Here is a 27,373-nt window from a genome sequence, read left to right on the forward strand (position 1 = left end):
AAATTCCATCAAGCCGAGAAGAACGGACGGTTCTTTATATATTCAGTTATGTGAGGAGTCAACTTTCTATTATTATAAATGGCAAAGAATCCTATGAAGAAAAAGAGCAATTATCCACTAATTATATTATATAATAAAAAATAAACACTGAAATTACCGAGTGCAGATCTGTTGATAGTTTCTCAATGGAAGGTTTGAGGTTTTCGACGGCTTTTAGTCCATCTTGGAAAAAGCTGAAAAGGAAAAATGAGATCTGTGAGCGGAGGTCAGAAACAGCCCGGCTGATGGTATCTGGAACGCATCAATGTCAATGACGGAACAAGCAGTTTTAAACCATAACATACATTTTTCTGAAAGCAATTATACTGCTGCGGCTTTATAGTTCATGCAGAATACCCTCACAGCACACGACTTGTCACCAACACATCAAATGAAAGCGTCTGTATAGATGACCCGAAATATAAGAATTTTCCACTGTTCTAAAAATATTCCCATCCCCCATACTGTGCCCAAAGTGCAGCAGTAACAGGATGAGGCTCGATTTTTAGATTTCCTCTCTTGACCTGCACTTAACATTAACCTGAAATATTGGAGAGGGGTTTGGTCGCTGTAAAAAAAATTGTGGAAACAAGAGGGATGATAATGGAGGACGGGTTACCACTTAAGTGTGCATAGGGAGAAAGAAGCTCCTGAATACATCACACTCCAAGCACCCTACAACTAATAGAATGTAATTTCACACAAAATCAAATCATATTTACACATAAAAGCATAAGTGAAATCAGTATGTCTGTCACTTTAAAATAAGATTTTGGCTGACTGGAGCAGCCACAAGAGGGAGCTAACTGCATGCGGTTTGTTTTTTTTAATAAAAATGCCGTAAGCTCCCTCTAGTGGTGGCTGTAGGAAGCCAGAATTTTTATTTCTAACATTATGGCTATGCAGGGAATTTGGAGCTCAACCACTATACAGATATATTATTAAACTAATCGGCACAGAATTTTAGACCTTAAAGAGATATTCCAGCCTGTAAAAGTTTTCACCTATCCACTGGATAGGTGAAAAATGTTAAATTGGTGGGAGTCTGACCGCCGGCACCCCACCGATCACCACAACGGGAGACCCCGGTTCCCACAGCTGCAAGAGGGCAGCTAGGAGGAGTTTGAATGGAGCGGAGGCCGTGCATGCGTGGTGATATTCTATTCAAAGTCTATGGGGCTAGCGGGAACAGCCAAGTGCTGGCAATTGGTGGGGGGTCCCAGCTGGACACCCACCGATCTCTGGATCATCTGTGGATAGATGAAAAATGCTAAAGGCTGGAATACCCCTTTAAGGTATTAAATAAAATGAATGCACAGTCACTTTATATAAAGTTACAGGTTTTTGACATCAGTTTATACACAAAATTACTACAGCGTTCGGCAATGTACACATAACGTTTTTGGCCTTTGTTAAACGTATAAACCAGGAATAGCTCCCGACATATATGTTAAAGGGAAGGTGTCGCAAATTTTTTTTATTTTATATAATATTGCTTTTAGTATGTTATTAAAATAAATTTTATTTGTGTTTTTGTGTTCTTTTTTCTCACTTTTACTTCTCTATGGGGGCTGCCATTTTTTTTTCATCTCTGTATGTGTCGATTAACGACACATACAGAGATGGAATACGGCACATACATATCCATAGAGAATTCGAACGGAGTCGTTCCATTCACTATAGCGTACGCTGTCTGTGTGGGAACGGTGCATGCGCCTCTCCCACACAGACCAAAAAGAAGGTCTTCGGCAGAGCGAAATCCGGTGCCATTTTCATGTGGACCGGAAGCCGCGGCCGGACAGTAAGATGGTCGCGACTTCCGGTCCACAGCGAAGATGCAAGGTATAGGAGTGGAGGAGGCAGCGGCGGCAGGAGCAGGTGAGTTATGTTTGTGTATATGATGTGTGTATTATGTTCCTGTTATACGGTCTGATTACCACTGTATCTAATCCTCCTACACTGTGCATTCGCTCAGAAAATGGCGGCACACAGTGTAGGTTTGAAGATTTAACCCCATCCTTCTCCTGGCACTAACCAGGATAAGGGAGGGGGGATTGTGTGAGGACACTAGAGCGAGTGTGTCTACCCCAAATTTGCAGCATAAAGCAATGAGGTTGCTTTACCACATTGCCAATGCTGCAATTTTGGGAATTGCTCCCTCTAGTGACCAGCACATGGAAATGTTATAAATTAGAATCTAATTTATAATATTTCCTGACTTGTGAAAAAATAAAACAAATGTGTAATCACTTATATACTGTTTAACTGAAAAAATTATAATTATAATTTCTAGCGACACATTCCCTTTAAAGGGGTTTTCCCATGAGAGATATTTATCACATACCCACAGGCTAAAGTGTGATGTGCACAGAGCTTTATGTCGTTTTTTCAGTTTCAGACTGAACATAGGCACCGATAGACAATGACATACCAGAATAGTCTTAACAGAAAACAAGATTATACAGTGACAATAATGACAAGACTACCAGTTTCATGGTCAAATATACAGCAAATTTTACTTCCGGTGACACCACAGAGATGATCCTATACAAAGGCAGAGTTCATCACGCTCACAATGAAGTTGCTATAGTGCCAGGGTCTAAATGAAGGGGCTGCTGTGCTCTACCAAGCACTGTGCCCATTCAGCTTAATGCTCTATTCACATATGCATTCAGAGCCTTTATTGGGGAATCCTGTACATTTAAGAGCAAGAATAGCACAGCCATCTTGCGGTCAAAAGGACGTAAACCCTAACGGGCCCCATTATAAGTCAATGGGGTCCGCCGGTGACCGTTTGGATCCATTGTAAGATAGGTTTGTCACAACATCATGACTTCCATTATGAATAAAAGCCATGATGCTAGTGTGAACATAGCCCAACTCAGACACTCTAAAGGCCTTCAATGAGAATGCACATTACAGACCCTCTGATTTCAATAGGAAAGCCGCACAGTGCTGGGTAGACTGCTAGGCAGATTAAACATTCAAAACTCTCAGCTGTGAGACAGCCCATGTGAAAGCTGTAATGGTGGCCCTATTTGTTTGTCAGCTTTTCGGAAAATCACTCATTTATTAGTTTACCGTGTATTCTCAAACTGTACAAAAGGATGAATTTGGATTTAGGATTAGAAAACGGTATCTGCCTTCTTAAAAACAGTGCCCCTCCTGTTCACAGGTTTTGTGTGGTATTGCAGCTCAGTCTTATTCACTTCAATGGAGCAGAGCTGTAATACTAGACACAACCAACAGACAGGTGTGGCACGGTTTATTGAAGAAAGCCAAATTTTTTTTCTAATTCTGCACAACCCCTTTAAGCTAAAGTTATTTAATACAATAGCTGGCTATAGCTGCTGACAAGGATGGATTACAACCTGCAAATCTGAGGGGGGCACTCAGATTCTCAGGTTTTTGCTCCGAGAAACGGTCATCAGACTAAGGGCTCCTACTTACGACAGTCTACCTTCTGCAAATGGGATGCAGATTACTGACTGAAGTAAAGCAGTGCCTTGTTCTCAGTCTTTCTCAGGACAACTAAAGTGAAACAGAGTCCCTCTGTGTGGCTCTACTATTGTATTACCAGATCTATTCAGCAACCAAATAGAATAACGTTTGAGCAATTTCTTAACCCATATAAACATCTATTAAATAGCAATTTTTTTTTGTAGAGGACGGTTTTTGACCTTGGTATACAATAATGCGGTGGTGAAGCCGGCTGGGCGCTTAAGAGTTAAGCACCTAGCCCGGGGCACATGAAGCAAGCAGTGCAGAGGATACAGCTGCCGAATACTGGGCTATCCCAGGGTGACTAATGCAGTTGCCCGCAGCAACCCATTAAAAAAAAAAAATATCATTTAACAAATTAGTTTTCTCTACCGATTCCTCTGGCGGTAGCGGCGGCACGCTGTAAATCAGAGATAAAGTAATCCGATTATCAGATCCATTTATATGATTAGATTTCCAGTTTAGAATTGCAGCAGCAGAATTGGATTTACTAAAAAGCCAATGATAAGTGAAGCTGGGAGGAGAGGAAAGAAAAAATTTAATCACTTTAAGAGCAAACACTAAGTGTTTGGGGGCAGAGGGCGCTGGTAGGTGGTAGACATTATATTAGAATTGACAGTATTACGGTATATTGATGAGCATTGGTAATGCTACTCTACACTGCCTGAGGGCAAAAAATGGGCTGACCAATTACCATTAGAAGTCAAAGTAGACAAAACAATTAGTGTTCCCCTAAAATAATGATCAGGTTTCTGTAATGGAAAACCGTAGCGACATAACCACGGTCATCAATGACTGTGGGGTAGGAGAATTGGGCATTATAACCATGCAGCTGTCAATGCTCTGCTTCAGCGGCATACCCCTTGGCATAACAGTTTAGCATTTTGGGTAAGTTCAAATATGCAGACCAACGCCACAGAAAATCATAAGAAAAAAAAAAAAAAAAAAGGAGTATTGAGTGTAGAACATTAACAAAAGCGGTATTTGGGACATTATTTTTTTACGTTTCATTCAATTTGAACTGGAGTGGCATCTGTACAACAGGTCTGGCCTATCAAATATGTACACTATTGTTTAATTTTTTTTAAATTGTCCCAACACATCTAAAATTAACCAACTTTGCCTATGTTTTGGTCATGGAAAAACCTGGCCGTGGCACTGCGGAGCAACCCTAATGTTAATGGCGTCTGTGTTGGCGCGAAACATCACAAACTAGCATTGTATGCCGATGATCTCCTTGTGTACATTACGACTCCCATGGTTTCCTTGCCATCTTTGACCGGGGAATTTGAGCGATTTGGTCATTTGAGTAATTTTAAAGTCAACTATTCTAAATCGGAGGCATTGAATATATCTCTCGATACTGCTCTAGCCTCCCACCTCGCTCGTGTTTTTCCGTTCAAATGGCAATCTAAATCTCTAAAATATCTGGGGGTGCATATTCCCACACAACAGTCGGATTTGTTCGCTTTGAATTACACACCCATTCTGCAGCGCACCTTGAAGGATTTAATGTCATATGGTGGGAACCGAATATCGTGGTTTGGGCGCATTAACGCGGTTAAAGTGGACATTCTGCCCAAATTCCTATACATATTCCAAACCGTCCCTATCATAATTCCAACGAGCTTCTTCCAAACATTGCATAGGGCCATAACTAAATTTGTTTGGGGCTCCTCTAAGCCTCGTGTTCGTTTTGCTGTCCTTAGTCGGCCGAAAGTGGAGGGGGGGGCAGGATTGCCGGATTTTAAACGCTACCACCAAGCTGCGGTCCTCATGCGATTGGTAGACTGGTTCCGCTCGGGTGCGGGTAAGCAATGGGTGCGCATTTAGAAGGCTATGTCTCCCCTAGCACTGTTGTCTCTGCCTTGGTTGTCTGCTTCTCAGCGACCTTCATCTTCTCTGCCTTCCCTCACACGTCGGTTTCTTGTAGTCTGGGAGCGGATCATTGCTACGATGGACATTGTTCACCGTCCAGGTCCTCTATCTCCTCTTTTTGATGATCCTTCCTTCCCTCCGGCGGTGGGTGTGGACACATTCCTCTGTTGGGAGAGACAGGACGGTGGTTTCTTGGCTAAGACTCTTACACCTGAGGGTACAATCTTGTCACAGTCTGTTGTCTCTGAGGCCTGCCCGGGGGGACGTCCGGTTTGGTGGTCCTATTTTCAGTTGCGCTCCTTTCTTCCATGGGCGACCGTCTTGTATTGCTGCAGGATAAGACTCCTCTGGAGCTCTATTTGTTGTTGACTACTGCCCCCTCTCATGTGTTGTCCTATTTACACGGGATCCTTCTACCCAAATACGATTACTCTCAGCTGACATTCACTACCGCATGGGATGAGGAGTTGGGGACTCGACACTCTGCTGAGGAGTGGGGCACATCTTTCTTCCTGGCGCATAAGCTACCGACCTCGTGCTTCGCCCAGGAAAAAAATTATAAGATTCTCACCAGATGGTACCGCTGTCCTCCTTTGCTGCATAGGATATTCCCTGATGTATCTGATGAGTGCTGGAGGTGTGCTGCACATTTGGTGGGATTGTCCCAAGCTTCGTCCCTTTTGGGGAAAATTTTTTGATCTTGGTAACAAACTTTTTCATACTGAGGTTCAGACTTCGGCCTCCATTGGCTTACTTTCCATGGTTCCTGGATCACTCCCACACCTCAAAAAGAGTGTCTTTCGGCATTTTTTGACCGCAGCAAGAACAGTGATTCCTCGTCATTGGAAGTCCAGCACTGTACCTTCCTTGAAGGAATGGGTGACGGAGGAGAACGGAATTATGAGGATGGAGGAGTTGATGTCTGCTGATCAGGGTAAAGCTGAGCTCTTTGTCCGCACTTGGGCAGTGTGGTCTGGATTCCGGGGAGGTAATGATCTACCTCTCTGGCTGGATGGCCTCTTTTGAACACCTATATAAGCCTACCTTTTGCGTGCTAGGTCTGTATGTGTTTCCCCTTGTTGTCTTGTGTCTGTGTTAATCTGACGTATAATGTGCACTTATATGCGATAATTTTTATCCAACTGTGGGGACTGGCTTCCCTAAATAATGCACTATCTTTGCTGCACTTATGGTATTGTTATTCTCATTGCATTCTTATTTAGTTTTTGCCTACTGATTAGGTGGTTACCTCCTACTGTTGTTTCTATATCTTTGTGTATTTTATGCGATATTGAAGTGGTTATATTGCACTGCGTGTGAATTTTGCAAATTTATGAAACCATGTGTATGCTGTTATGTTTTGTATATTTTCAAAATAAAAATCTTTGATAAAGAAAAAAATAAAATTAACCAACTTTGCAACGTGTTTACAACTTATGCACAGGCCTATGTGTCACCATGGTAACAGACTACAAACAAATTCAGTGTAGTCTGAACCTGCAGTCATACCTCTTTATCGGACCTTTTTGCTAAAATATATTAGGTAGGTTAAAAGTAGTAGGAAAGAGTTGGAAAAGAGTATTACTGTAGGATCAGACTATACAGGGTTTGTTTTTAGTCTGTTACCATGGAGATACATAGGTCTGCATAGGAGTTGTAGACACAAAATAAAACATTTTAATCATTTAAAAATAAATTGATTGCAAAGGTGTACACAGCCTTTAAAGAGGTTCTCCACTTATCTAAAAACGGTATAGTGATATCACTGCCGCCACTCCATATCTGTATGTGGAGATTTAATTAGAGACTGATGTGACAAATCTGTAGTAATACCCTGAAGTCAGACGCCACGGTCATCATGCTTCACTCAATGTGTTTGCCTTAATAGTCACAGTAATTACAAGATGCAATAACGGACTTTCGTGTATAAAATTACTGGGCGCTCGCCCGCTCTAATGGGCACGTTCTGTAATTATAACACAGACATTTCCCTGCAATTTAATATTTACACTCCCCGGTCTGAAGAAACCATAATGCCTGGGAAATGGGTAATCTAAACAGGGTGACCCTACCATGATAGACGAACTAGGACTATATTAATAATGCAGAAGTAATTTAGGTCATGTGGCCAATGTGTTTAGAGGGGAATATAGCTCAGGTGAAAATCCATAAATAATATGGACATTGTATGGCAGTTTTATATTGGCACTCTATTTTACTATAAACCGTATATACATTATATAACAGATGTGATATTGCAGTTGTGGTCTATTTATTCTGGGTGTGTGGTTAGGGTGGCATAGTCTATATTCCCATTACAAAGCGTCCCTGAAAATATTTTCCGGAACGTTGGCAACTATGCTTTCAGCACCACAAAACAGGAGCTAAATAAATGTATTTGAAGGGGGTTGTCTTATGGAGGCAATCCCTTGAGGCCATATGGACGTCAAAAGAGGACAACCCCCTGCTTGGGGGTCTAGGATTGTCTCTGGCCAAAGATGGAGGGGATCAAGAGGAAATAGACCCTGGTTTTCTCATATTTTTCAAGACTTTCTGCAGTTTCCTCAGTCATTACACACCCCCTACACTTTTTTCAAAGATTTTAGGTCTCTTTAAAGGGTTATTCCCAATTCATAATGGGAGTATGCCACCACTTTAAAATCGGTGGGAGTCAGACTTCTGGGCCCCCGACTGATCCTGAGAATGAAGGGGCCACACCTTTCTAAGTTTTCTCCGCATCTCGGCCACCCGCTGTGCAGGTAACTACAGCATGGCCCAATTCAAGAGTATGCGGCCGGGCTGCAGTTCCATACACCGCTATGAGGCCTGGCCGCCGCTGCACAGGGAACAGTGAAGGGAACGCAGCGTTAAATAAGCGTTCCCTTTATTCTCAGGATTGGTGTTTGTTCCAGAGGTCGGACCCCCACAGATCATAAAGTGATAGCATACCCGAACTATATTCCATTACTTTATAAAATAAAAATATCCCTTTTAAAGGGTCTTCTGCGCAGTGCATGAAAATTCATTTGACTGTAATAAATAGCATTTGAGATCTCTTCCCAAAGGAATATTATTTCTAAGTACATTATCGGCTAAAAGGGTAGGGTACGGTTTCATATACAATGTCCTGGAGACTGATGTGTTTCATTGTAACATGAATAGAGCAGAACTATTGAGCCGTCACTGTCACAGTATGGCAGGTTTAGTGCGACGGCCACTTCAGAAAGAAAAATATTATATGAATAAGTATTTTCACACTGTAGATAGTAAATCCCAGGGGAAATAAATTACTTCCTAATAATGAAGGAACATAAAATTATCCGCATACTCTTAGAAATGAGAACATAGCCATAGCCACGATTTTAATTCCAGAAATAAACACGTCTAATTAAATTTCCTTGAGGTTTTTATACTCGCGTTTTCACAGTAGGATTCGGTTTCGTTCCGACATATAATTACTGAAATGTGAACAATGTGTTGTGACTTCGTGGTGTTGAACAATTCTCAAATAATATCTGATCACAACTTATACAACCAGCGTTACTAAGTAAGAGAAAAGCATAAAGTGTAATAAAAAAATAAAAAAAGCGGGTAGGAACGCTATAACGTTGTCAATTAAATAATGTGTGTAATGTGTACGGGAGCAGATTCAGTACTCGGTGTGAACGTACTACTATGTAACCACTTTAAAATGATATATCATAGTCTTGCAAAAAATAATAATCCCCTAATACAATGACATAGAATACAAACCTCCCCATTTAGCAGTGGTACTGTTCTTATAGTAAGGATACATTGTGCCACTGGCTTCCTTATGCAAATTTGGTGTCTCAAGGACTCAATTTGGTCTCCTGTAAGTGGCCAGCTTGGTTTGGCGGACTCCCAACAGGTAGAAGTCCCAGGGGTAGACCCCCCCTCCCCTTTAGTGTCCCTATAAAGGGGTTATAAGGGAACCAAAAGTTATTAGCAGTGTACTCATTGTAGTATGTATGTACACTCGCTAATATACACTGTACAAGGAGTAGCAGCAGTAGTACAGCGATTACATAGCGTACAATGGGGACAGTCACATGAGGAAGAGTCGCATCGTCGTCAAAGACGACTGTGCAACTAGACTTCCAGTCCCACGGCAGCGCTATAAAAATCTATGAAAATCTCAGAAATCAGCGTAACGGGGACCGGAATGTATATTAGCGAGTGTACTCACATACTGCAGTGAGTACACTGCTAATAATTTTTAGTCCCTGCATAACCCCTTTAAGCAAATATATGTATACATACTTTGGTAGTAGAAGTCCAAGTTAACAGCATTTCTTATGTACAGGGTAATTTAGAAGGCAGAAAAACACTCCAGGGTTAGCCGCTACAGAATTCTTCTGAACGGTTGTTCGATTTAGACTGTCTTTTTGTTAGAAGGGTCCCTAAAAATGAGCTGATCTCAGGGTGTCCCAATACAGCCCGAGTAATCACTGATAATATCCAGGGGAACCCAACAGTAAGTGTACAATATCCCCGGAGCACCACTGCAGGGGAAATAATGCATTACATGGTGACCACGGAAATCAACGGCCTGTTTGTGTCATGCATGGATGTGTACTGAACAGCCCTACCTGCCACTGCCTTGTGACAGACAGCTGGGCACAAACAGGTTTTGAATGGGGAGATTTACTAGAAACCTCCCATTGATAGATAAGGCTCTGTTACATCTGTGTCTGAAGCTCCAAAAAAAGGCGTTCTATGCAGATCCGGTGAAATATGCTGCAAGAAACGGCACAGCATGCGCTATTTCTTCCGCTAAAACAACGGACACCCTCACGGAAACCAGACTGAGCTCAAGTCAATGGGTTCCATCGGGCACCGTTAGTGTCCGTGTGGGAATGGCACCGGCAATTCAGTATTTTCATTCTTCTGTTCTTATGGAAAAGTTTAGCGCAGATGTGAATGAAGCCTAAGGCATTTAATGTGCTCCAGCTTCTGAAGTTATTAATATTGCAACAATTTTAATAAACTAAAGTAGGAAGCAGAAGGCCGTGCCAAGCTATAAGGAACTGCTCCAAGTTCTGCGAAGACTATTATTAAGCCGATAAATGTGACACTGGCAATAAAGGGCGTCCATTGTGTTCTCCGCATCATGCCTTATTAAATACAGTATTGGTTTAAAAACCTGGAAACTTTGAAATATTATTATTAAGCTCTGTTCACATCTGCATTGTGGTTTCTGCTTATAATGGAAACCACAACGCAGTGCCAGATCTGTCGTACACCACATACCACCTGTGCCCCATTGCCTTAACATAAGGCCCGCCAGGTTCTGTTGTGTCGTCCGGTCTTCTGATGTATGCAGCATTATTCTTTCTGGCAAATCTGATGGAATTTGCGACAGTCTCTCCAATGCAAACGCGAACACTGGCTTACACGGTTGGTGATGAAAAGCAACCAGGCTGAGCCATACATAACGGATACTATATGCAAATTGACGCCCGATCTTCGTTACCAAGGTATCACATACTGTAGATCATGCTGATTAAAAAAAACCTCAGACTAGAGCTAGATATCGACTTCTGGCGTGATATGTTACCTGCGAAAGTTGCACTTAATTAGAAATTCATGTGTAATGGGCGCACAACATTATCATTCACTTCTATTAGAGTACAAATAAATCCTTACAATTTAAAAGAAAGTTGCTTCAAACCTCCTGAGTCACATGACAAACCCTTCCCCCTCCCCACACACTAATTCGTTAATATAGGTCTATTCCTTATGCTCGGCTGCTTTCTGTAAATGCACATTTTCTATCTCCGTGTCTCCTGAGTGAGCGGCTCTTCACGGCATTAGGAGGAACGGTGCGGTGTACTCTTAGCCAATCAGATGTCTCCACTCTGTGGTTCCTCCCCCCTTCTCCTCCTCATGATGTTTCAGTGAAGCTGCAGCTACATCCCCCTCCTCCCTGTCTTGTATTTACGCTAAACAGATTTTTTTGGGTGACTGAGGTTTTTTTGAAATTTAGGGAGAGCCTGCAGGCAGGGACTAGGGGAATACAGGCTTCTGAAAGGTGAAGAAGATGGCACTTCACCCTTTTATTATAAATTATAAAGTGTCATGTACTACTAATTATATAGTAAACATATATTTTTTTTAAAAGTATGCTTTAAATTCATCAAAAGGGAATCTCAATTTGGCAAATTGATTTGCACAATGAATACTAATGGCTAGTGAATCGCAAACCGATTCACAAATTAGAAAACTTGAATTGGGCAAAAGAATAATCGCTCAGCTCTTGTCCAAAGACAAAATCTGCACATGCAAAAAATAGTGTAAATGAATGCAGTCAAAGAAGATCTTTGTTATTTTTGGCTTCATGTGTGATGAAGTGGCCTAGAATAAAAATTTCTGCTGTGAACCAAGAAGCGGCAGGCGGAGAATAATCTTTGATGTCGTTTTTATGTTACGGTTATTATGGAAGTTCAAACGTTTTTACAAGATTGTTATAATTTGTTCACACTAGCGTTATACCCGAGCCATGACCACTATAATGGTTCCGTTTTTGAACGGATCACAATGACAGATCCCACTGACATAAGATTTCTAGTATTTTTGACAGCAAGATTAGTGCAGCACACTGGACTATTCATGCCGTAATAATATCCTGGAACCCCTGAGAGAAAGAGAATAATGCAAATGTGAACAGAGACTAAAAGAAATATCAGGAGTCCAGAAAAGTCTTTAAAAAAAAACGCTTGTGGTCTCTTTAAAAACGTGAACAACCAGCACATTTTAGATGTAATGTTACTTAGTCATGGGTAACCCTTACGAAATGGAGAGGAGACGATAAGGCTAGGGCTACACAAGGAATTTGGCTGCCATACAAGTCACGTGGCCAAAGATGGCTGCGTGGCCCTGCGTGCATCGCATGTAATGTAATTAAAGTGAGTGTGGCCATATTGCTACCCACAGGTTGCAACGACCATGAACCAACAGCTGTAAGTAATGCAAACCTGCTGAATTCCATGCTACGGTCGGGTAGTAGTCGCGGCAACATGCGAATCGCAATGCGGCCAAATTCACTTTAATTAAGTGTGATCCACACAGCTATTTTGGTCACGTGACATGTGTTGCGGCCAAAGAGTGCCGTGAAGGCCTATTTTCTCCCAAAAAGTTCCTTTCCATAAACAAAGTAGAACTATTTACACCATATTGCAGCCTTCTGTCGTACGTAAAAGTCATAAGTTAGTCATACAGTGCCCATTGGGGAAAAAATAAGAAATTAAATAGCATAGTCGCTACACTATTACATACAGTTAAAAAAAATAAAAAGTCCAATGTATACCTCCCAGACCTATGCCAAAAAGACACTCTTTTGGCATAAGTGGGGTCAATGAAGATAAGTTTGGCGTATGTGCCGGGACCTTTCCAAAACGTTGGCAACTATGCTTTCATCATACGCCGAATGTACACTGCAAATGCAGTGTGAATAGAGTCTACTGAAGAGGTTATTCTTTATGTAGGATCTATCAAATAAACTATAGTTGGCGTTTCCTGAATGCCTCGATTGTCACAACTGGTGTTTATGGCGGCTCACACAGCAGAAGCGTTCCCAGCGATTATACATGTAATGAACAGATTGTGAGAACTTACATCATGTCCACATTTCTCATACACTGGCTCCCTATCACACAGCATTCCAATAATCTAAGGTTTAATGGTAATAGTTTTCTTTTGTTAGTCTGGATATGAATCAGCTTGGAAGAAACTTTACATTCACCACCTGCCATCAATCCTACTTCATGTTACTACTTGATCCATAACAATTCTAGTGCCACAAAACGCATGTTGACATGATATAGAATCAGTTTTCCAATCTATCCGCCATTGACCTGATCAGGGTTTACCTTTGAAGAAACTAGAAAAAATGGGGTTGAATCCAGCACGGACAGTTATTTTAAAATGGAAGAACTATTTCCAAGTTTAATGGGCCAGTATGTTTGGCAGGTTAAAATCAGGAATAAAGAGCACGGTGTGACATCCTGATATAGTGGAGAAAAAATTGTGGTAGTGGTAGATAGAGAGCCTACGCGTTTCAGACGCTCCAAGCGTCCTTAGTCATGGCTGAAGCTATGACTAAGGACGCTTGGAGCGTCTGAAACGCGTAGGCTCTCTATCTACCACTACCACAATTTTTTCTCCACTATATCAGGATGTCACACCGTGCTCTTTATTCCTGATTTTAACCTGCCAAACATACTGGCCCATTAAACTTGGAAATAGTTCTTCCATTTTAAAATAACTGTCCGTGCTGGATTCAACCCCATTTTTTCTAGTTTCGTCTAATGTGTGCCGACACAAGGATCCGTGCATGAACTTTCCTAGAAATACATCTGCATATCAAGGTGAGCTGGAGGTGCTTCTCTTATCTATCTGTGTTTACCTTTGAAGACTACAAACATTTGTGCCCCACTAAGGGCTCTTGCAAACGAGGGCCGTTTCTCACAGGAATCCAGTAGTTTTCACGGACCCATTCACTCCGATCTGTGGAAAGATAGGACATATTCTATCTTTCCACAGACCACGGACAGGACTTGGGCGGCACACCGGTCATGTGTATGAGCCCTAAGACCTCATGCACAAGACCAAGTTTTTCCTTAATGTGCTAGCCGCAATTCTTGGCGGTTATCACACGGACCCATTCGTATCCATGGGTCTATGCATGCACCAGTGTTTTTTGCGGACCTGTGTTGCAAATTACAGAACATGTCCTATCCCTATACCTGTCCGATTTTGAGGACCCATGCCACCTATTCATGTTTATAGGTCCGAAAAACTAACAGACAGCACCCGGAGCCGTTCATGTGTGGTCTGCATTTTGGAGATACGTTGCTCGGCCACACCTAGGCAGTCCCCACATGTGATTTTCCTATGGGTGTTTCCAGAGGGGGTGGGACAAGATAGTGACAACTTCCTCCTTCAGTTTATTTTGCGAACCTGAAAATATAGATGACACACGGAAACACGTCTATAATATAAGAATATTACGGAATGGTGGCGGAACACCCTTTGATACGGATACTAAGATCAGAAGTTTGCGAGCCGATCAACAGCAACGGTCGTGTGCATGAGGCCTAAAATGAATAGGTTCTCATGATCGGTTATGATATACCGGGGGCACGGTAACTGGCTGTTATGAAGGATCCATGAATGACTGCTCACGTTCCACCAGATCTAGGAAACGCACAGGCTTATATTATGGCTGTGTAACCAACCCTATATATTATGTATGTATGTGTGTGTGTGCCGCGCTGGTTGATCATGACTTGTGGCCATCAGAGTCAATGCCACATTTGAGACTGGTGGACACGCTGATGGACTGTAAGACCAGGTCCTCTACATTGAAAAGAAATCTGCAACAGAAATTGACAAGATGAAGATTTGTACCATAGGCCAATTTCCGTGCAGAAAAATTCCCCAGCATGTAGATAAGATTTGAGCAAATCTCATCTACATGGCTGGTACTGTATTTCGCTGCAGATTTTCCATGAGCAAATTTGAATGGAAAATCAGCAGTATTTGCGTCCTGTGTGGACCCCGACCTTAGTCTGTGATGCATGAGGCTGCGTTCAGATAGCGCATCACCCTACGTTTAGCATCTATGACGGGAAATCTCCTAATAAACACACTGAGTTTCCATCAGGCTCCATAATTTAGACGGAGGCCAAGAGAGTATCTTTTGGCCGACATCATCTGCCCGGTATAAGTCAATGTACCACAAAAAAGAAAGTATGGAATAGCATAGTAGACTACGCTATTCCATCCCGTAGTATCCAGTAAAAACGTATGGAATCTGTCACAAGGATACGTCATGAGTTTTTCAATAGCTTTTCATGACTTATCCGTTAAACGGATGCCATTCAAGTCTATGGGTGACTTATACGATAAACAGAAGCATCGGTCACCCATAGGCTACGATATCCATTTAATATATACGGAATGAAATAACTCACAAAGTATCCATTTAACGAATCCCGTAATAGTCACAGCCTCTGTTTAACATATACGACGTTTGCATTAAAGGACAAAAACGCAGTGTGAACAAAACCCAAACCCTACACAAGGTTAATTATCTTTGGAGCCTATGGAATACAACAATTAACCCGTTATACAATGTAATAGCAGGAGTGGTAAAACCAAGAGATGACATTAAAAAAAACAAAAAACCCTAACAAACAAAAGTGGTTGCTTTAAGACTTCCACAGGAAGAGAAGGAAACGCTGTTACATTGCTGATATTTCTCAGCACTATTAATAACCAGTCACACCAAGATATTTTTATACTCGTCTTCACACACGTGAGAAATCTTCAGATATGTGAATATTTCACCTGTCCGACATTAAATAATGGTTGACTCGGCAGTATACGGACAACTTCTGCTATCTGCTCCCCCGGATCTTCACAACAGGCTTCCAATGTAATAACAGACTTGGCACTTCTTGTTCTTCTGCCCAGTTTACCATCCCTTAGCGATCAGACTATGTGCTCTACATCTTTAGTTTTTGGAGATTTAACTGCTAGACCTAAGGCCCTTTTACACGGCCAATTATCGGGCAAACGAGCGTTCACAGAATGCTCGTTCCCGATAATTGCCCTGTGTAATTGATCAGCCAACGGTGCATTGTATGGTTTTAAATGCAGAAAATATCGTTGTCGGCTGCACATCTCCTTATGTAAACAGGGAGACGTGCTGCCGACATGATAGAAATGTATGGGGACGAGCATTCGTAGTAATGATCGCTCGTTCCCATACATACTTCCTTGTGAAAGGAGCAAACGAGCGCCGATCAACGAGCTGTCTCGTTCATCAGCGCTCGTTTACATGGCCCACGTCGGGTCGTGTAAGACAACCTTTAAGGAGCAGGTAGCAAAGTGTTCCCAACAAAGACTAGCTGTACTCCGCATGTACAGCGCTAAATACAGATTTTCCCCCACAACCGCCAGTAGTGGAGGATAGGGGCAGCAGTTCAGGAACAGTTTTACAATGAAAGGAGGCTGAATTGGTTAATAAAGTATACTGCAATATTTCTTGGAATTGCCTGCCCTATACATTTAAAAATAAATAAAATGAGTTATCCTTTAACCTAGAAATAACGGAGAAAAAAAACACATTCTTGGAGATCTGCAAGCCCCTGCAACAAACATGTGACCATCTAGTAATAGTAACTTTAATCTTCAGCGGGGGTGGTACTGAGAGGACGGTCTTTGGTGGTCTCCATTAGCCTTCACATACTACCGGTTTCATTATAACTAAAGTACAAAGAAGGAGGACATAGAATGGACGCCTCCTATAAAACAAAGGCATATTTTACTTATTGTTTGGATCGAAATATGGGCAGAAGAGGATAGAAGAACAGAAAGAAATCAACCTAAGTTTCGCTATTATCCATTTAAATGGAAAGTCTCATGTATTTATTATGAGTTTAATTAAATAGATTTAAGTTTGGAGTAGAAAAATTATGTGTTTTTATTTTCTTTTTTATATTGTTTTATTTTATTTTTCAACTTCCCTGAGGGCGGCCATATGGAGGATACACTTCTGCATTGCATGTATAGACTGTGTAGCAGGGATCCCTCCACAGAGACTAGTGAGTGACTGAAGAGCTGCATACAGAGGCTTATCTATTTGGATAGTGTTGCTATCCGGTCTTATTTAGGCCGCCAGCGGTACAATAGAGCGGTCATGAAATCCCATGTGCTCTGCGGAGAATGACCCAGTCTATAAAGAAAAGCTGACAAGATAACTGCAATGCAAAAAACAGGAAATATCAGTTTGTGTGTGTGTTCTAGTTGAATCAATGTTTTTTCAAGCAGGAGCAAGCAGGTATCATACATATTATAAAACAGCATTGATATCGGATTCTCAAAGAGAATAGAAATACACCCAGAAGTTTTAAGAATCACCAAACAGAATTCATTAAAGATGGGCTGCATATACTATTTACCAAGGAACAAACAATGACATCAACCAGTATGTTATTTGGATAACCAGCCAAGATTATATCCCCTTTAGAACTCAATCCAATGTCATTTGCATCTTTTCCATCTACAGCCGCACTTTTTTTTTATTTTTAATTTTTTTTTAAACGGTCTACAGATTACGCTGCTTTCAATAATCTAACTATAATTTACTCCTGTGAGGGGAGTCCATTGGATGAACATATTCTCTTTCACGCTAGACCGGTCATTGCTTGTATATGAATAAGACCTCCAAACTCAACCTCAATGGTTACGCTCTGAAAATCAATATATATCTTGGGGCACAGGCATAGAACTTGAAGCAATTCCACTCATGGTCAAAATTCACACTGAATGATCCACTCCACATGTTGGTTCAGATTATATGCAGTGTGATCGATACCCACAACCTCTTTGATTTTATGTTGACCAGAATGGTTATCAACTACCATCCCTGACCATAAATGAACACAGATCTTTTAGGCCCCGTTCGCAGAGGGTTTTTTTTTCCTTCTGTCGGAGTTAAACAGTATGTCGGGACTCCCGACATATACCTCCGACAGAAGGTGGCGAGGTTTTTCACTGTAAATAGCATGCCATGCGATAAGTGGCCCAAACACCCTTGGGCAGAGCGCTAGGTGAAGCTCCTGACATCACTGTACAAATAGGAACGATAAACAGTGACGTCAGTAGCTTTGCAATTCCGGAGTCACCGGCCAAAGCGTCCGTATATAGACAGTGACAGGGGCTTTTCCAGTCCTGAAGACTTCTGATGCTCTGGCCGAGGACTCCGTCGTTGAAAGCTCCTGACATCACTGTCCATATAAGGAAAGTGACGTCAGGATTTTCCCCAGGCCCAGAAAACCTCAAGCCAAGTGATATCCAAGGACAATGGCTTAGGGTAAGCTCTTCAATGTATACATTTAACGTATACCTGTGACAGATTTTTTTTGGTGGGACCTCTCAAGACGGAATAGCGTAGTCTACTACGCTATTCCATCCTTAAAAGAAAAAAAGAAAACGTATACCAGCCCGAAGGAGGCCAAAAGAACACTTATTAACCTCCCACTTGACAGTCAAAAGCCTCATTTGCATATTGGGAAACAAAATTAATGGCACCAACAATTTAAAAAAAAAAAAAAAAAAAAAAAAAAAAAAGAAGCGCTATGACGTACTGAATAGCGAGAGTTGTGAAGATTCATGGCCAGATCTCCATTCATTCTCTGCCTGGATGTGGTGGGTGACCCCAGTTCTGGAGATATATGCGGGTCCCAGAGCTGGGACAGGCATCTATGAGACATTTATGGTATATCCCATGGATGAGAGAAGATAGAAATGAACCTTTGATTAAAGGGACTGTCTGGGATTAGAAAAAGAGCCTGCTTTATTCCATGGACAGTGCCATTCTTCATAAGGGCCTGTGTCCGGTATTGCAGCTCATCAACATTCAAGTGAACGAGACGAACCTGCAATACCAGACATAGGCCATGGATAAGAGTGATGCTGTTTTTGAAGAAAAAAAAAAAAAGTGTACCCTTTATTCTAATCTTGGATTTATAAATCAAGAACTTTCTTGACTAGTAGGACATGATGCATTTCGGTCATACTATAGCCATTGAATACCAAGACTCAAACACGTGCAGAATTTGACCGGTGTTGAAATGTTGACAAGCTTTATCTTTATCAATTCAATAAAAAAGTGTTCAGATAGAACGTGTGGAAAGAATAACTTACTTGCACTGGGCATGGAAATACTTAATTAGATTCTGCAGCAGATCCACTCCTTTCTTTATCTTTATTTCATTGACTTTCAGCAGGTACTGTCAAATAGAAAACATCAAAAGGACATTTATTTCAAGGTTTGCAATACAAGAATATCTTACTACATTTCATCAACCGTGAAGGACGATTGCAAGCGACAAGCAGGAGACCTGGGGACCTATTGTTACGTGTACGAACGCGCAATATTGTTATAAAACAGAGCCAGGGAGCCGCCATATTACCTGGGCGAACACTGCGCTTCCGCTGCACAAATAATAGAGAAAATACACCGTACAACAGAACATTACCATACTAAAGTACGTGCTGCACCAAGTGAACCTGGCACTGAGAAAAGTAGAACATCTGGTTTCTGTTTATTTGTTCAGTCAGTAGGATAACATCACTTTTGTAGGAGATCCAAAGAGTAATACAGTATAAATAATTGCATCTTCTGACTTCAGTGCTGCTGTGAAACAAAGGATGAAGCTACACAGTGACAAATGCCATACACGCCAGATGTAATGCTTGCAATTTACCTGTATCCGTAGGGACAGTTCTTATTTTAGCCCCAAAACTCGCTGTCCCTTTTTGCTCACCAGAGAGAACCCTTTAGTATAGAGCCTTATAAAGATCTAGAAGATGGTCTTTATAATGTAAGTTAGAATTGCGGCTCAAGAAGAAAGTTCGGAGCGTATATGCTAAATATAGGGCACCATGTGGTTTCAGCAGCAACTCCTTTTGGTTCAGAAGAGACGTGTTCGCAAAACACCTGTGGTGCCTCTTGGCCAGTCAGACCAGGGGGCGCCATAATTAGTGATTCATGATGAAAAAGTGGATCGATCACCCAATGAACCATAAGTGTCCCTCTTTGACCATCCAAAAAGTTGGGAGGTATGGTGAAGCTGCATCCAGTTGTGACTTAGATTTGTGTTGCACCTGTCGAAACTGGCACTATGCAAAGTGGCCACTACATCATTGCAATTTTGTGATCGAGAGTCTAAGTCACCGACTGAAACCCGGCCATACCACAGATGGGAAGGTTAGGGCCGCGGACGTTCTCTGCTGCCCAAGTCTTAAAAGAATAAGTTGCCAAACTTTTAGAGGAAAATTACTGGAAAAACATATTGGTTAAAACGGCCAAGACCGCATCTGTCAAACAACCAAACTAGACATATGTGTAAGGTTTAGGATTGGCATGAAGATGCATATTATCTGTCAGGTCTCCCACTGTCCTCGATCTGAGAGCAGCATAGAATAACAGGGGAAAGGTGGCGTTCAGGGATCTATCTATATAGATTTATTTGGTAAAGAAAGCAGCACGGTTATCAAAAATGATCAGGTAGAGTGCAAAAAAGGCTTGATAGGACAAGACCAGTGTCCCACAATTCCAATAGTTACGGCAAAAAAATTCAGGGCAGCACTTCCATAAATAGTAAAAAAGAACACCACACGCGTGACGTTTCAGCCCTACTCCATGGGGCATTTCTCAAGAGATAGTGTGTGAGTGTGAGAGTATATATATATACATATATATATCTTTTAATTAAAGGTGTCCAGGGGTAGAAAAAAAGTTGCTGTTTTTTTCCCCCAAGAAACTCTTGTCCACGGGTTGTGTCTGGTATTGCATTTCAGCCCCATTTGATTTGGACAAGAGTGGGGTTGTTTTTGGAAGAAGAAAAAAAAATAACTTTTTTTTTTTTTTTTTAAATCCTGAACAAATTCTTTAAGTCTTGATGTCACCAGTGATCCCTATTATACGCAGAATGTATTTTACATCATCTGCAGATCCTTGATTGCTTAGCTCACTAGCATTAAAAATGAGTATTTATGGGGCGTGGCCTGGACATGGAGCTGGTGAGACGCGTGGTGTAAGAGCTCCTGCTCCCTGACTGCTCCCAAGCCCGATTAACAGCGTCTATTTGCGACACACATCGCACTAATGCGAAGGGGATCACGCACCAAACCCCCGACACCCGCAAGAAGCGATCAGACAAGGACGAGGAGCGGTATACCTCATTATTTTTTGGACCCGGGCCTGCCTGCATCTCCGGCCCGTCTCTCCAATATGGCGGACCGCACCGGCGCCTCAGGGACGCCGCATCTGGGAAAGGCATCTCCTCCAGACCAGCCGCAGGATAGCTCGTCGGAACCTCAGAGGGGTGAGTCAGCCTCTAACCCGGCACCAACTTGTATTATGGGCCCTGAGCTGCAGGCACTAACGGCACAAATGGCGGCCATACCCACTAAACAGGATATGGAGGGCTATATTTCCCGCCTTGAAGCGGTTTGCAAAAATGAGATCCGTTCCTTGAAAGAGGACATTACACATATTAATGAATCGGTGGAAGCGATTGAAGTGCAAACACAGGAGCTACAGCAGCATCAGGCCTCCCAGCAAATTTTATTGGATCAACACTCTGCACATATACAAATGCTGTTTGATATGACGGATGATGCAGAGAACAGAAATAGGAGAAACAATATTAGAGTCAGGGGTATTCCAGAAGCTACGGGGCCCCAGGACCTCGTTCACACGTTACAGGGGATATTTAACATGTTGCTGGAAAGACCTGCGGATTCTCCAGTGGAAATTGATAGAGCTCACCACACCCTGGGCCCAAAAAGCACAGATTTGGCCAGACCGCGTGACGTGGTGTGTAGAATCCACTTTTTTCAACTTAAGGAATCTATAATGAGGCAAGCCCGTAACAGGGGTACACTGGACTTCACGGGGCTCCGGTGCAATTACTGGCGGATCTTTCTCGTTCCACTTTGGCAAAAAGGAGAGCCCTACGACCCCTACTTGTCGCACTTAGGGAAAAAGATATCCAGTATTCATGGGGATACCCCTTCCAACTACAAGTACGCCGTGGATCCTCCTTGTATTCAGTCTATTCTCCGGAAGATATCCCTGATTTCCTCGCTGCATTGGATCTCCCACAGATTTCCATCTCAGATTGGCCGTATTTTCCTCCTATGCCGCAACGAACACCAAGACGTAATCACCGGATGGATCACTCCTCGACCCCTGCGAGACGCAGAAGAGTGCAGGGCCCGGGAGTTCCCGCTCATGCCTCTCAGGAATCTTGAGATTGCTCCTTTGATGCACCGCCGGCGGCCTCCATGGTGCCTTACTGAGTTATACAGCGGTTAAGACAGCCACGGTCGCATATGTTGGACTCTGTTCCGCGGGTCCCGAGAAATTACCTCCCTGCCAGGAATATTACAAGACTGGCCTGCCCCGCAGAATTGTCTATGTGAAGCACAGATGGCGGCTACCTCGACATCGGCTACGACCAGGTCAAGATTGCTGGAATAAGATGTTGGAACATTCTGCCCCGCGGATAAGGAGTGGTTGGGGATACTTTTTTATGTCCTAACATGCTGCATTGGGGATGTGGGGGAAGGAGACTGCATTGGGGATTTATGTATTCATTACAGATCAGAACGAGCCCCAAGGTCGGGATCATGGGTACATACCTCCTCCCTGGCAATTTACCATGTGGGTTTATATGGACCACCTCGCATCATGTCTGCAGACCTTTGGGATATGGTGGGAGGGAGATGATAGAGCTTATGGCCTATATACAGTTCCGCCGCGATGGTTTCGGGAGTAACCCCCCCACTCCCCTAGGATGGGACCCTAGTCGGGAATAAATGGCAGTATAGTCAGAATATCAGCTGATATACTTACCTGTATGGTAATGGGAGCCGTTTAGACATGATACAGGTTATCTTTGATAAGGGGCAGTTCCCCTTAATGGAGGTAGATGGTGCTAGGCATACATTAGCCAGTTACGGGTTGTTTGATGATGTGATAATTTACATGTGTGTCTATAAAAGGCTTCGGGCATGTGGGAGTTGGTTGGGAGCTTCCTTCTTCCATAGTCCAGTCAAACCCACACTTAGGGCGTGTTCGGTTGAACACTTTACTTTAACTTCTTTCCCCTAAACAGAGTAGTTTTGGGGCTGGATCACTGTCTATAGTGATTCCATTAGTTCACTGACTCTTTCTTCTCCTGTTCCCTCTTACCCTTCCTTCTCTTTCCCAGATGGAGCCCTTAAAATGTTGCTCATTAAATGTTCGGGGATTTAATACCCCGCAAAAACGTGCTCAAATTCTGCATCATATGCACAAACAACGTGTTCAGATTTTACTTTTGCAGGAGACTCATTTCAGGACCGACCATGTGCCCTCTCTGAAACATCGATACTATACGCAGTGGTTCCATAGTACCAACCCTGATGCGAAATCCAGAGGAGTGAGTATCGCTACACATAAGTCTCTTCCGGTCTCGGTTGTTGCTACCCAATATGATACCCAGGGGCGCTTTGTATTTCTGAAACTTCGAATATGTGAGCGACTGTTCACTGTGGCGAACTTGTATCTCCCTAATCATGACCAGGTGCGCGTATGCAGGAGTTATTTAACGGAACTCTCCAAATTTGCAGAGGGTCTCTTGGTAACTGCAGGAGACTTTAACTTGACAATGGACAGGGTTGCAGACTCCTCCTCGGGCAGATCCTCCGTTTCCGCTTCTCAATTGGCTTCCCTTAAGTCTAAGCTGTTCGCCATGCAAATGGTAGACATTTGGCGGATTCTCAACCCCCAAACACGGGACTACACCTTTTATTCTCCGGTTCATGACATGTACAGCAGGATAGATTTGTTTCTTATTAGTCATCATCTACTTTCCTGGTCCCCGAAGTCTCAGATTAGAACTATGATTTGGGCGGATCATGCGCCGGTTTACTTGTCTCTTACCCTCCCAGACACTAAACAGCGGGAATGGCATTGGCGGTTGAACCCCCATCTTTTAAGGGACGCGGTATGCCAAACGGCAATTAACAGATCCATCTCAGAGTTTCTGGATCATCATGAGGTGGACTCCACTCCTCTGCCGGTTCAGTGGGAGGCGTTGAAAAGTGTATTAAGAGGTATATTTATACAGCAAGGCTCGAGACTAAAAAGGGAACGGGCTTTCAAAATTGAAAAGCTCTTGTCCCAGATACGGACTCTAGAGACCACTCACAAACAGTCCCAACACCCCCAGACTTTAGCAGAGCTACTAGAAGCTCGAAATTCGCTGAGAAATTTATTAGACCAGGCGCATGCGTCGTTTCGAGACCGGATGAGGTGTTTCGCTTACGAACATTCTAATAAATGCGGGAGGGCATTAGCTAGATCATTACACCCACGGGCTCCTCAATCCTTTATACCGGCGATAAAAACGACACAGGGTGAGGTCAAACATAAGCCAGAAGACATTGTTAATACATTTAAGGACTACTATCAGGCCCTATACAACCGCAAGGGGCCTTTGGCAGACATGTCTCCAAGTGCCCTCCAACGGAGGATTGATTCCTATGTTGCACAGACGGCGTTGCCGACTTTAGAGGAGACCGAGACGGCCTCACTAGGGGAGGCCTTCTCGGAATCGGAAATACAGGCAATCATAAAGTCAACTCCGTCGGGTAAAAGTCCGGGTCCGGATGGATTCCCGGCGTCCTTTTACAAGACCCAGTGGCGTAACTACCGCCGTAGCAGCAGTAGCCTTGGGGCTCCACTAGCAGTTGCTATGGCTGCTACAGCGGGACGCCACTGAACACTACGGCAGAGCAGGGAGGTATCTCCCCGCTCTGCCATTAACTGGTTCCCGACCGCTGGCTGTATTTTTACGGCCAGCGGTCAGGGACGGGTCCTTAAAACTCGAGCCATAGACTTTCTACGGCTCGGGTTTTAACTTGCTGCCCGTGCGATCGGGCAGCTGAATGTCGGGTCTCCGGCTGTCAGTGACTGCCGGGGACCCTGAGGAGAGGATAGAAGCAGCTTTCGCTGCTTCTGTCTTCTCTGATCACTTGTACACAGCGCTGAATGCGCGCTGTGTACAGGAATAGAGACAGCAGCAGCGGCGCTGTCTCTATTCCTCCCGGTGATCATGTGACTGGTCACATGATCGCCGGGTGCCGTTAGTGGCAGGCTGCTGCTGGGTCTTACTAGACCCAGCACAGCCCTATTAGTGACAATCGTCACTATGAGATGGCTGATTTCCCCTGTAACTGGGGCAGCTGTGCAGCTCCAGTTACAGGGGAAAAGATGGTGTAAAAGAAAGAAAAAAAAATATATAAAGTTCCCCAAACGTCTTTTTTGACCTTTGAGGAACAGACCATAGTAATAAAAAAATAATAAAGTAAAGTGCAAAAAAAAATGTAAATAATAAATACACATAAAATATCCACCCCAAAAAAATACCGTTCCCCCCCCGCCAATCATTGTTGTAACGCTAGCGCTGACCCAATTACCCGAATATAGACATGTAATATATTAAAATTTACGGTAGACAATGGCGATCACAAATAAAAGGTCTATTTTAGGGTAAAACTACGTTATTACCAAAAAAAAAAATAGCTGAAATGTAAAAAAGCTTATTTTTTTACTATTATTTTCAAACTTTATGTATAAAAATTCTAAAATAGCAAAAAAGGTGCGTATAAAAACGATAAAAAATGAAACCTGCATTGTCTACGGAAAAAAACGTCGCAAAAATCACGTCGTTAGTCCAACAAATAAAAAAGTTATAGCCATTTAACTAACACGTGCTAAAAATGGCTAAACGGTGTCTGGTCCTGAAGGCGCAAAATAGAGCAAAAGACATGTATCCCCTCTCCACGGGATATCCGCAGGACAGGGGATACATGTGTGATCGCTGGCAGCGATAGAGAGAACGGGGGACTGAAAGTCCCCTGAAGTTCTCCATCACAAACCTTGGACTTCCGAGGTCTGTGTCGGCAGCTCCGTAGAAATGAATGGAGCGTCGGTCGTGCTTGTGCGCATGCGTGACCAGCACTCCTTTCATTTTTATTGAGCTGCGCAGACGCCGGAAGTCAGAGGTTTGTGGGGGGGCTGTATGGCGTTCTCTACAGAGGGGAGCTGTATGGCGTTCTCTACAGTGGGGAGCTGTATGGCGTTCCGTTCCCTACAGGGGGGGGCTGTACGGCGTTCCCTACAGGGGGGGGGGTTGTACGGCGTTCCCTACAGGGGGGGGGGGTTGTACGGCGTTCCCTACAGGGGGGGGGGGGGTTGTACGGCGTTCCCTACAGGGGGGGCTGTATGGCGTTCTCTACAGGGGGGGGGGGCTGTATGGCGTTCTCTGCAGGGGGGCTGTATGGCGTTCTCTACAGGGGGATGTATGGCACTATCTACAGAGGGGGGGCTGTATGGCGTTCTCTACAGGGGGATGTATGGCACTATCTACAGAGGGGGGGCTGTACGGCGTTATCTACAGGGGGGGCTGTAAAAAAGGCACTATCTACAAGGGGGGGGGGGGTTGTGTGACACCCAGGGGAGGGGGGCACCAGTCAAAAGTTTGCTATGGGGCCCAGTCTTTCCTAGTTACGCCCCTGACAAGACCTTTGTTACTAAACTTCTTCCCTATATGACTAAGGTATATAATGCAGTTACAACCTCCATGCCATTCACTCCGCAAACGTTAGTGGCCACCATTACTGTGATCCCCAAACCAGGGAAAGATCCCTCGGCTTGTTCTAATTACCGTCCAATCTCCCTGATAAATGTGGATGTAAAACATTATTCTAAGGCCATTGCAAATAGACTAGCCCCACTCCTACCACGTTGTATCCACGGAGATCAGGCGGGATTTGTTCGACATAGAGAGGCGAGGGATAATACCAATAAAACCACTCTTAATATCCTATGTCCTGAAAAAGTCTCTACCCACATGTTTAATATCGGTTGACGCGGAAAAAGCCTTCGATCGGGTACATTGGGGGTTCCTGAAATCGGCATTAACCCAGGTTGGACTTGGCCCCATTATGCTAGATAAGATACTGTCCCTATACCAGACACCTACTGCACGAGTTAGGGCAAACGGGGTACTTTCCACAACATTCTCGATTGCCAACGGCACTAGACAGGGATGCCCCCTGTCACCATTGCTTTATGTCATCACGATGGAGCACTTAGCTGTGGCTATCCGCAATTCCCCAGATATAACAGGGATAGGAATAGGTGGAGATTGTCATAAATTGGCTCTATATGCCGATGATCTCCTGCTCTTCGTGACAAACCCTGTGATCTCCTTACCAGTACTCATTAGAGAATTCGAAGTATTTGGCCAGGTCAGCAACTTTAAAGTAAACTATACGAAAACTGAAGCACTCAACATTTCCTTAT

The 27,373-nt window shown here is 43.3% G+C and overlaps 1 protein-coding gene across 4 annotated transcripts in view; it reads right to left on the reverse strand.

Annotated features, from left to right (window-relative positions):
- The window catches only part of ASAP2 (ArfGAP with SH3 domain, ankyrin repeat and PH domain 2), a 217,378-nt gene that overhangs the window by 64,904 nt on the left and 125,101 nt on the right, over positions 1-27,373 (reverse strand). For all 4 annotated transcript variants that reach the window (XM_075861122.1, XM_075861123.1, XM_075861124.1 and 1 more), the window contains 2 exons: positions 19,153-19,238; positions 158-233 (listed from right to left, as the gene is read on the reverse strand). In XM_075861122.1, coding sequence (XP_075717237.1) covers positions 158-233; positions 19,153-19,238 — 162 coding nt within the window. The remainder of the gene's footprint in view (positions 1-157; positions 234-19,152; positions 19,239-27,373) is intronic.

Source organism: Rhinoderma darwinii, chromosome 4, assembly GCF_050947455.1.
Source record: "Rhinoderma darwinii isolate aRhiDar2 chromosome 4, aRhiDar2.hap1, whole genome shotgun sequence".
In the NCBI taxonomy this organism is placed as follows: Eukaryota; Metazoa; Chordata; class Amphibia; order Anura; family Rhinodermatidae; genus Rhinoderma; species Rhinoderma darwinii.